At 41.1% G+C, this 11,221-nt stretch overlaps 1 protein-coding gene across 1 annotated transcript; it reads left to right on the top strand.

Moving 5' to 3' along the window:
• The first annotated feature begins 14 nt into the window (after positions 1–14).
• On the top strand, positions 15–11,198 carry rab5c (RAB5C, member RAS oncogene family). Its single transcript, XM_046415587.1, has 6 exons — positions 15–164; positions 6,156–6,506; positions 8,391–8,542; positions 8,744–8,866; positions 8,971–9,064; positions 9,673–11,198. The coding sequence occupies exons 2-6, from the start codon at positions 6,341–6,343 to the stop codon at positions 9,798–9,800; spliced, it is 663 nt and encodes a 220-aa protein (XP_046271543.1). The 5' UTR covers positions 15–164; positions 6,156–6,340; the 3' UTR covers positions 9,801–11,198.
• Positions 11,199–11,221: the final 23 nt, after the last annotated feature.

The following is an 11,221-nucleotide window of genomic DNA, read 5'->3' on the forward strand; positions in this document are numbered from 1 at the left end:
TATGTCGCCTGCTGTTGTCATTGGTCAGACAACCACTGACAAAAAGTGGGACGTTCCCGGAAAAAAACGCTAACCGGAAGGGAAGGCCAGAGCCCAAGAAGAAGAAGAAGGCGAAGAAGAAGATAGCTGTCGCCGATGAGACCAACCAAAGAAGAAAAAGTATTGTAAGTCAAACAACTTGTAATTATAGAATCCGGTGGACAAAAATAACACCGAGCGCGTATTGGCTTTTTTGTCGGTCAGCTGTTAACCGTTTTTGGACGTCTTAATTTTTGATAAACCGATCAGCTAAGCCCGGGTTCAGTCGAAATGTCCATCATACTGGATCGAGAGAGGCTACGAGCTTCTAGCACTGTGAGACCACATACAATGTCCTAAAAAACCTTGACATGGACATTGCTGAGAGACATATGATTTATGTTTGCGCCGGCAGCGAACACAGTAGCAAGACAGAGTCCTCGAGTTTGTCTAATGCCAAACAGCTGACGACACGGGGCCGAGAAAAGGAAAGTTGTCTATTGACGTTTTCGCCACTTGGCTATTGGTGCTAACCTAGCTAACGCCATCAGAATTCAAGTTTTCCTATAGCGGTAGTTACATGTCGTCGATTCTCGTGGAAAGCTAGTGCTAATGCTAGGCAAATGACGATGTAAATAGATGACATTAAGTCGGCACGACTAACGATATTAGTTGATGATATGTAAGTTATTGGTGGCAGTGGCTTATTTTAACCGGCTATCATAGCTAGCGTTATCTGTATCCAACCGTTACTGACCAATGTAGCTCCAGTGTAGATTTTCTTTTTATTTTAGCTACATTACTGTAGTCGGTACATTATTTTCATAGCAACAAAAGGCAAACCTGTCGAACGTTACTGCTCAGTAACGCTATTTAACGGTAGCCAAGTCGGTTTATCACTCCGCTTAAGGCAGTCACAACCAGGCAGAAGTGAACATTTGCACCCTCAAATTTTAGATGCAACTTAATCGTAACATAACTGATAACACTAGTAGCGTGGGGGCGCCAGTAGTTGTTGTCAGCCCACAAGTTAAGAGTTCTGTTTAACTGTCAATCCTCAAGTAGACACCCTTTAAAAAACTAAAACTGAAAACTCTCGTAATGTTCTCGTGGTTGTCGTGTTTGATGCATCTTTAGCATAACGCTGCATCAGTTAACAAGTTTGCCTTAAGGCTCTGACTTAGACCCTGATCTAAGGCAGTAAACTTCAGAAGGGTTCACAGTTGTTCATTCTCAGGCTCGAATATACCAACGAGCTCGTACTTTCAGCAGTGCTGTCACATTAACCGTCACATGAAGGTGTCATTACTGCTGATAGCGTTTGTTTTGTGATTCAGCTGGTTTATATTGTTGAGGTCATTATGTGTCTACACGTGTGTCACCTCACATCTGACGGCACATGTATTCACATAGGCGTGTATCTTAGTGGCTCCTTTTTATGACTTAACTAGGGGAACATAGTTTGAACCTTTGGGACAGAGAATGGATTTATAGTTACTTGCTTTGGCTCTTGTTGTGTTTATGGTGTTTGGACCTTGTCCTCCTAAAGTGGTGACACATCTTGACCAACCAGCCCTGATAAAAGGACTTTGTCCCCGATTCACTATCCATATTTGTGTTTGAGGTTATTAAAAAAACTCACCACTTTTCACACTCACACGCACACTGTGCTCTGTGTTTCTGCACTGTCTGAAGTTTCAAGTCTATTGAACTTCCAACTAGGCAGAGAGAGTAGTCTGCTTTAATTTCCAACAGTGTATTGTGAAGTGATTACTTAACTTTCCAATGGCGATGCCCTCACTTACATGTTTTTATATGTGCAGGAAGGATCCAGCTTTTGAAGACGTTGCTTTGGTCAGCAAAGCATGAAAGCAATAAATGATGTTTTATGTAGCTTGATGGTGTGAGATGCAGAAAGTGTGTAATACTGTGCTGATTCTCAAAACACTGTAATGATTTTATTTAAGAGCTTACATGCAGAGTTTGGTGACTGTGGCACATTTTGTGTTGTGTTTAATCCCTTGACTGTTGGATATCAGTACTGTAATCTGTCTAAAGCCATTTGACTCTTCCACTTCAAAGTAAAGAACGTCGACTGAGGCAGGAAGAAGTTATGCAAGTAGTGTAAACACAAAGAACTCAGGCCTATGAATCGATATGTCACTTTGCTTAGAACATCACAGTATAGTCTTGCTAATGCACAGCTATAGTAGAAAAGATTGTATGAAAGCCAGTTTTGACTTTCAGATTATCATGCACAAAGGAAGAATTTGCAAGAGAAGGTCTTCCTTGTCTTTTCACATGTCACATTTAGACATAGGAAAAGCTGCGCAAGACAAAACTGTAGTAATCTTTTATGGTGAGCAGTTATGTAACGCTGCACCTCCAGAGCCACTACATTTTTGTTTCAATTGATAAATGTTTTTAAACTTATGAGTTAGTTCAGAATTTTTTCTGTTATTTGACAGGGCAGTGCAGACTTTGCTTGGGCCACTGGATAACTATTTTCCTCCGTTTTGTAGTGAGCATTTTAGATGGAAGTCACGAGAAAGGGAAGTGCCGGTGATTTCCTATTGGTCTTGCTGTCCGCTAATGATGAGTATCCGTTTGCGTTTCCTGAGTTCTGTCACTGATTCCAAATTCCAAAGCCCTTCTTTGTTGGAAATGATCTGTAGAAGGGCTTTGGATCGAGCGCTCTTCCTGTTTCATTAGAAATCCCAAGGATTGTCCTGCTCATTTATCTTCGTTATGTTACGTACAAAAGGTTTTTTGCCAACAATGCGTGGGTCTTGAACCTATGGTTTCACTGTGAATGGAAATTTGCTACTTTTAGGCGAGGCTATTTGGCATAATAGACAAAATGAGGATAGTGGTGATGCACCCCTCATATCAGACACCAACAGTTCTTCTCAGACCCCACCCTTTAAATTAAGTGAGCAGCACAAGTCCCTGCTTGTTTCATGAAACTGGTGTTGTGACACATTGTTGGACTGCTGCTTAAAGGCTAATTATGTGTATTTTGTGTACTCAATAGCAACTTTCCTTGTGAAAAAAGTATTCTGTCTTAAATCTTAGATTGTATGGCCTGTAATGGAAAGAAAATCACCATGCATTTCTTTTCTTTTTTTTTATTTAATTGTTGCAAAAATGAGACTTTCATGTTGTCCATGGTGTGGTTGAAGAAAACAATCCAAACTTGGTCTAAATATTTGTTCCACAGCAGTTTGAGACTGACACTCGTCCACTGAAGAACACTGCGCTAAATATCATACAAAACACCATACAAACTACAGTACGGACTGCTTCTTTTCTGTAGAACTGAGATTCACAAAAACTCTGGGAACTTTTGTTTGCGGTACAATGAATGTTTTAACATGATTTACTGATACTGAGTATTACATCACTTTATTACTGTCAGTATCAATTTTGCGTTCTTTTTATTTTAGAGCTGCAGGAAGGGAATCATTTGACTGTGGGAGGCCACATCGCATGCCTTCATAGAGTGAATAAAAATTATTCATGGAGATTATCTGTTGTTTTCAGTTGTTGGTACAGGTTTTGACCCTGCCATAAATGAGTTTTTTTGTATCAGTGCTTACAGATATTAATTTATGCACACACTCTCATATTTAGGTTTTTTTTTCTTTTTGTTTGATGATCAGTGCACTGCAATCCCTGCTAAGTGCTTGGATATCCTGCTGGCAGCAGAGCATACAGGAGGCCATGATGAATATTTTACAGGCTCTCCCTCTAGTTTGCTCCTTCTTCCTGCCTTTTCTCCTCCCCCTTTTCTCTTACCCATGTCCCACTGTCTCTCCCTCTGACCCACTTCCCTGTGGAGGTCTTCAGAGCCCTTTATGGATGCCATCATAGCGTTTGTCTCAGGCTGCTTAAGATGTGAGCACATCTATGTCTGTGCAACAGAGAGCCACAGGTTGCAAGCTAGACAGCCACTCTTTTACATGGTTTCCTGTGCATTAGTGTAGTTGTTACTGTTTTGTCACAGTTTACTGCATCATCAGTTAGTGTGTGTAGAATTTGGTGCAGTAATAGTTTATTTTCCCCATTAATAGCTATTTCCTCCTGTCTGTTGCTAGCTAAACTTCAGCCGAGCATATATAATCTGTTTTTCTTCCTATCCACTACCCTATGAAACTAGCCCCACTAGCCACACTGTATTTGTAGCTGCAGCACAATAACTATGCTATTAAGAAACCTTATTCTGAAGTTGTACATGTTGTAACTGTGAATGTGCTATGAAGGTTTACAGGTTTGCAAGTGAAAACTTACATGCATGACTTTTTATATTTTGTCATTAACTGGATTCAAACTAATTATTCCCCAGATATTTAGCCTATATTATAGTTGTTTACGAGTCAGGATGTTTTGTAGGTCTGCTTCCACAAACTCCCTCCATTGCCTCTTCCTCCTTTTTGCCCTTTCTAGTGAAGACTGAACAGGTGAGGGCTCAGCTCTGCTGTCTGCAGGCAAATGAGTACAGACTGACTGTGACCCATTGAACAGAGTGCCTTTATTCTTTATTTGTCAAGGTTTCCCTCTTCCACGTCTTGTGATAGTTTTCGTGTGTTCATTAGTTAAACTGTCCAGCGAGACCTGCGGTGCATTGCTAATGTCTGCTGCAGTTGGATACAGGAGTACTGTAATGCACTCTGTTTATAAAATGAACGGATTTGGTAGCTTGCTGAAGTTCCTGATTAGCAAAATTCTGCAAAACATACTGGTAGACATGGATCTGCACAGTAGAAATAACTTCATATGGTGAATACAAGCATGCTAAGTATGCTGTCAAATGAAACATGCCATTTCCAAATATTTTATGGACAGAGCTGTGATCTCTTGTCACATGCTGAAGCTTAAGCCTGGCTCAGCAGCAGGTTGAGAAAAGGCCTTGCACAATCAGACGACAGGCTATCAGCAGCGGCGCCTTCACTTCAGTTCTTGATGTTTCCCTCCTCACTCAGGAAAAGTCTAACCTCCTCTTTGGTACACTATGTGTTTCTGCACTAAGTTGTCCCAGTGACAAAGCTGAGACTATCCCAAGTTTTTATGTGCTCAGCAGTAAAATGTGTTCTGCAATCTTCACTTCCTGCTTTGAGCTGAGTTGTGTTTCCTGTCCTTTGACCAAGCAGAAGCTGGCTGACCTCATGTGTATCAGCCGACTGAAAAAGGTTAGGGTTTCAGATAGGCAAAACAGTCTGACATCCCAGTATGCTGGTATCTGGTTAAGTTCCAAAGTTTATTTGTGAATTTGGGAAATTAGGCAGAATGAAATATTTCTTTTTGTACTGATTGTAGACTAAACAAGAATGAGTCCAATGCCACAACAAAGTGTGGTCACTGGAAGTTGCAGTATTTAAAAATATGTTTTGTGCAACTTCATTATAACACTATAGTCAGTCGCTGCTTAAAACTGTCACCAGACGTCTGTTTAGAGATGACTCACAGGAACAAATGTGTTGAACTTGTGTTTGGGGAAGGTGTTGGGGCAAAGCTTCATGCTAATTTCTATGGCTTATATGCTTGTTTCTCATTTCTTCAATTTTACTTTTGCATTTGTTTATTTATTTTTAAATAGTTTATTCACTGATGTGCACCATCAGTTGTCCAGAGCCACATCCTTTCATTTGTATCTTATTCAAAACTGAATGTATTTTATACCAAAGATATGTTTTATTTATTTAAAAAAACATTTCTTGCTGCTCTCTGTGCTGCGTGTACCTTAAAGCAGTTCTGCTGAACTAAAGCAAGAATAAAAACTCATTCTGTGATGTATAGTGATGTCACAAACCATGCACTGTCAGGACAACCTGTGGGAGCTTCACACAGGAGACAGTTTCAAGTAAGACAGCATTTGTTTATACTAAACATGGTTAAATAACATGCTGGGGCCGGAGGTTTTTGTGTCAACAGTGTAAAAACTTGGCTAAAACAAAAGCTTTAATGCTGATATATTTTGCAGTTAAACTATATTTTACTCGATTCATTACTCTTGGCAACTGCCAACAGGAACAAGAAAGAAATCTTCAGGTTTTAACTGATAATGTGGCTGTTTTCATGGGAAGCCTGTTTTCTGTTTGGAGTAGAGGTTAACATACTGAATGTGTTGTGTTTTCCAGGTCCCACTGGTGAGGTCTCCTCTTCCTCTGGCTCATCTGTTTGCCTGATCTGCCCCCCCCTTCCCCTTCCTGCTAGGTCAGCCTCACCCAGGCCTCACCAGCCCCTTCACCAATCCCAGGCCTAAAGTCATCCAGACTTCTTCACTCCTCACCCGACTTCTTCTCCCAGTGTTCAGCGCTGCGCTATGGCAGGGCGAGGTGGAACTGCACGGACCAACGGCACGGCAGCGGGCAGCAAGATCTGCCAGTTTAAGTTAGTGCTGTTGGGGGAATCAGCGGTGGGAAAGTCCAGCTTGGTTCTGCGCTTTGTCAAAGGCCAGTTCCACGAGTACCAGGAGAGCACCATCGGAGGTGAGGCTTTTGTGTCTGAGTCCCAGAATTGTCCCTGTTCTCTATCACAGCTGTACATCTCTTCAGCTGTGATCTACATCTCAGAGTCATCATTTCATACAAAGCATGCATGATGTTTAAAAGGCCATGATCAATATAAATCAGTACTTGCAGAGCAGGGTTATTACACGGCCTTTACACCTTTCTTGCCTGTGCATCACATTACTGTGCAGAATCTGTATTTTCGTGCTACGCTGCACTCACTCTTTTTCACTCTAAACTTTTGGACATAACCTGAATGTTGGAGCAGAGAAGAACATGTCGTTGCCAGTATAGAGGAAATGCAATCCTAAAATTTTCTGTTGCCAGAGCCTGTGCAGGTGAAGGAGTGGCAGAACCAGTTCTTTGCGGCTGATCGCCTTAGTCTACCATGAGCCACCAAGCTCTTCACACCTGGCAGTCATACTGGTATACTGTTTGTATACTGGTTTTTGCTGTGACGCATTAGTTTCTTAGTAGTTTTTTCACAATAAAGAACTGAAAATGATCAGACTTCTGATTGTCTTCTGTAAATACCAGTTCTGCTTCTGCAGCGGAGGAGTGAGGTTACTTGAAACAGGAAGGAATTGAGACAACAATGGGGGTTTCCTGGACCTCCGTTAGATCAGTGAAGCTGATCAAAGAGTGCTGTTAAGTTTGAAAGCAAAGCTGTGATAATGTGTCTGTAACTTTGACATTTTGCAAAGTGTCGAGCTCAATTGAGTCGGATTTTCTGCGTGGTCATTGCAGCCTGAGGACTTACAGTGGCACTCTGTGTTTTTACTCATTTCCTTAGCTTTACCCCCACCTTTCCTGCTGGTCTCCCACCACAGCCTCATGTTTGTGGTTTTGTAAGACAAATTTAAAACGTGACTAATTAGGTTAAGTTGCTTAGAATCTGAGGCCCAGGATGTGGCACTGCAACAATTAATTGATAAGTCGATCAAAAGAAAATTAGTTGACAACTATTTTGATAACATATTTGACCAACATATTTGCTGGTTGGAACTTCTTCAGTGTGAGGATTTGCTGTCTGTCGTTGTCCTTCATGGTTGCATATGAAGAGTCTTTCGCCTGTTAAAGAAGCATTTAGTGGTGACCCTTCAGGTTCTGGTAACTTGCAATGAGCTTTTTTCATTTTTATGGATAGTTTAAAAAGTAATCGGTTAATAGTGAAAATAATCAGCAGATGAATCGATAATGAAAATGATCACGAGCGGCAGCCCTTCCTGCTAACAAATAGTTTCTTTTTTGACATGGCTGTGAGTGATAAGACATTTCTCAGAGCCCAAGATGACTTTTTCGAATTGCTCTTATTGACGTAAAACCGTGTCATGTCTTTTTTTGTGTCGCGTTGCACCAACCGTTCCAGGTTTCCCTTTATCGTATGAGTAATGTGGCTTCAGGATGGTCAGTCAGTGCTTACACTCACCAGAGAGCCACAACGAGTCAGCATGTTTTCTGTTCTGCTGAGCTTGTGGTCAGCTGTACACCCGGTCAAAGATTACAAAGCTTGAGTTTTGCAAGTGAGTGCTCAGTTTCCTCTGCCGTGTGACAGTCGGCTGAGTAAGCGAGTCGTGTGCACTTGTGCCTCTTCTGTATGTGCTACAGAATGTTCTTAGTGCAAAGCTGACGTCTCTTTCTCCTTTGTGTACCTCCAGCGACTCTAATGCTGAATGAGCTCGCCCGTGTGGTCGATGTAGCGTCATACCTCCTGAATTAAATTTTCAAATCTGTCTTGTCTTTTAATGATTCCAGTGAGCATGTTCCTTTCCTCTTGTCTCATCTTAGTCTTAATCCCAACATTTCGAAGCTTAAATATTAAAATCCGTGCCTTTTCTGCTCTGATTTTTCGTTGCTCCCCAGCTGCCTTCCTCACACAGACGGTATGTCTGGATGACACAACGGTCAAGTTCGAGATCTGGGACACCGCAGGGCAGGAACGGTACCACAGCTTGGCACCCATGTACTACAGGGGAGCCCAGGCTGCCATCGTGGTCTATGACATCACCAACACAGTAAGTTACGTGGACGGTGATGAGGACATCAGCCAAGACGGTCAAAAGTCTTCCAGTTTGGGTTGATGATTTCTCACTGGAAGAGACTGCTATAGACCTTTGCTCTTTTTACTCTTACAGTCATATATAACATGTAAAGCTGAAAAGCACTGCGTCTCACGATTATCCATGCTGTGCTTTTGTTTTGTTTTTTTTGAAAAGGATACGTTCACACGTGCAAAGAATTGGGTGAAGGAGCTGCAGCGACAAGCCAGCCCGAATATTGTTATTGCACTGGCAGGAAACAAAGCGGATCTGTCCAACAAGAGAGCTGTAGATTTCCAGGTAAGGAGGAATTTTAACAGTCTGACACTGAAGTTAACAATTAAATTCTTGAATAAAATGAGTGCAAGCTTTCAGTTGGCTCGTTGCTGTGTTTTTGTCTTCAGGAAGCACAAGCGTATGCAGATGACAACAGTTTGCTCTTCATGGAAACTTCAGCCAAGACTGCCATGAATGTCAATGAGATTTTTATGGCGATTGGTAAGTGCCTCCGAGGGCCGTCAAGGACGCATTTTACTGCCGTCTACAGCTGTTTATTTTTTATTTTACAACAGTTTATTAATTGATTGGTCAATCAGCACAAAATGTTTCTGACGCTCTCTTGATAATCGATTAATGTTTAACTTTAGGGCTGCAACTAACAATAATTTTCCACTCAGCAACTAATCTGCTGATTATTTTGTCGCATTCACATTACTGTTATGCAACACAACAACAAATTCCCTCATCTTCTCTCCTCATCAATTTGCTTAAAAAATTGCTTTAAAGAAAGAAAAAGTGAAAAAGTTTCTCTGCTTTCTCAGTTGATCAGCTAATTGATGAATTGATGTCAGCTGTTTAAATCGCATAAAAAAAACCTTCCAAAGTCTCAAATGTGATAATTTGCTGTTTGCCGCTCTTGTGTTACAGTTAATTTTATGTTTTTTATTCAAATAAATCAAACCATTTGACGTTGAGGCTCTCGAAAATACTTCACTATTTTCTTAGGTTTTATAGACAAAACAATTAATAAATAATTGACCAAATAATCTATTGCCATGTCACCAGAGGACAGAATTCAATTAATTGTACTTCCTGACCCAAAACAGCCAAGAAGCTTCCTAAGAACGAGCCTCAGGGCGGAGCAGGCGGCGGTGGACGAGCCAGAGGCGGCGTGGACCTGCAGGAAGCCGCACCACAGGGCAGAAGTGGCCAGTGCTGTGGGGGCGGGAACTAACTAACCAACACAAAAGAGAGTCAGCTGATCCAACCAATCTACAGCTTCAATCAACCAGACCAGATATTAGCCAGCTGTCAAACATCGTCCCATTGGTCACACCAAACCACGGTTGGACCAACTACCCTACGAGCAACACGGCACCAATAAACTGTTTGGCAAACGAGTGGCCAGTAAACTGCCAGACCCCAGTGACGGTTCCAAGTGATGAATCAACCCACAGGCTTATTCATAGAATCATGTTTTAACTCCAGGACTTGCCAATCCATGACCTCTCTATTGATGATGGACGCTTGACGTCACCTTAGGGGAAGTAAAATGTCCCATTCATGGAGGAAAAAGAAGAAGAAGAAGAAAGATCTGTCATTACCAGTGGCTCTTAATAAGGCCATCTTGCTCACTTTTGTTTCTGTATTTGTGTAGAGGGAAAAAAATAATGCAACAAGAAGGAATATAAACAGGCTCATTGGTCCTGTCCTTTCTCTTCTGCCCCTGCTTTTCCATGCACCACTCATTTGTGAAGTATTTCCATCATGGTTTCATAACACTGTTTAAAAGCCCGGCCCAGGTGTTTGCAGGAATCCTTCACTTGCTGTCTTGTTCCTGGTTAGCTTCCGGGAAAAGATGAAGAGCAGAGGTTCGTAACGGATGGAACGAGAATGGACAGAAATTTCCTCCTTGATTGAGCTGTGTAGATTGAATTATTACATTGTCATTGTTATCACTATTATTAATACTGCAACTTCTTTTGACACAGGCTGTTCAGTATGATTTTAAAGCCTAGACTTTAAGGTTTCACAGTCATCCATCTATGCTATCAAACCATATACAGTAAATAGTACTTTAATAACAATGTCACCCACTAGTAATTTAAGCATTAATGTAATGTTTTTGAAATCATGAGTGTACAATTACAAATACATCAAGTAAGATTTGTTTCCTTGACCAAAATCACAACTGTGTATTGACAACATTGCTGTATTTGTATCAGACTTTTCAAGTTTATAATCAATCAGTAGTCACTGTCAAAAAAATATTTTCCCAATCTCTACATGAGGATTTGTTAACCTTAATAATTTCGTTGTTTTTTTTTTTTAATGTCTTAATTTTTTTCTGAAGATCTATGGTATTAAATGCACTGGTTCTGCCTCATCATCTTTGTGAATTGAGATGTTATCCATCAGCTTCCTTTACTTTTTATTTTCTCTCTTTTTGTTTTTACTGTTCATATCAGGGAGGGTTTGCTTTCAAAGGCGTTGTCGTCCTGTTAATGGCATCAACAACTAGCACAACAGTACCTGAACAGCAGGCACCGCTGCTAGGTGGGGGTGGTGGGGTTATGGGTAGAGAAAGAAGGAAAGAAAAAATGTAATTTTACCAATAAACAAGGGGAAGTTATCTTTTTTGTATGCTTCTTTAAT

Source organism: Scatophagus argus, chromosome 16 (assembly GCF_020382885.2).
Source record: "Scatophagus argus isolate fScaArg1 chromosome 16, fScaArg1.pri, whole genome shotgun sequence".
NCBI lineage: Eukaryota > Metazoa > Chordata > Actinopteri > Scatophagidae > Scatophagus > Scatophagus argus.

Coding starts and splice junctions, on each gene's coding strand:
- rab5c (XM_046415587.1), top strand. CDS start 6,341: ATGGCAGGGCGAGGTGGAACTGCACGGACCAACGGCACGGCAGCGGGC. Junction 6,507..8,390: donor CCAGGAGAGCACCATCGGAG/GTGAGGCTTTTG, acceptor GTTGCTCCCCAG/CTGCCTTCCTCACACAGACG. Junction 9,065..9,672: donor TGAGATTTTTATGGCGATTG/GTAAGTGCCTCC, acceptor GACCCAAAACAG/CCAAGAAGCTTCCTAAGAAC.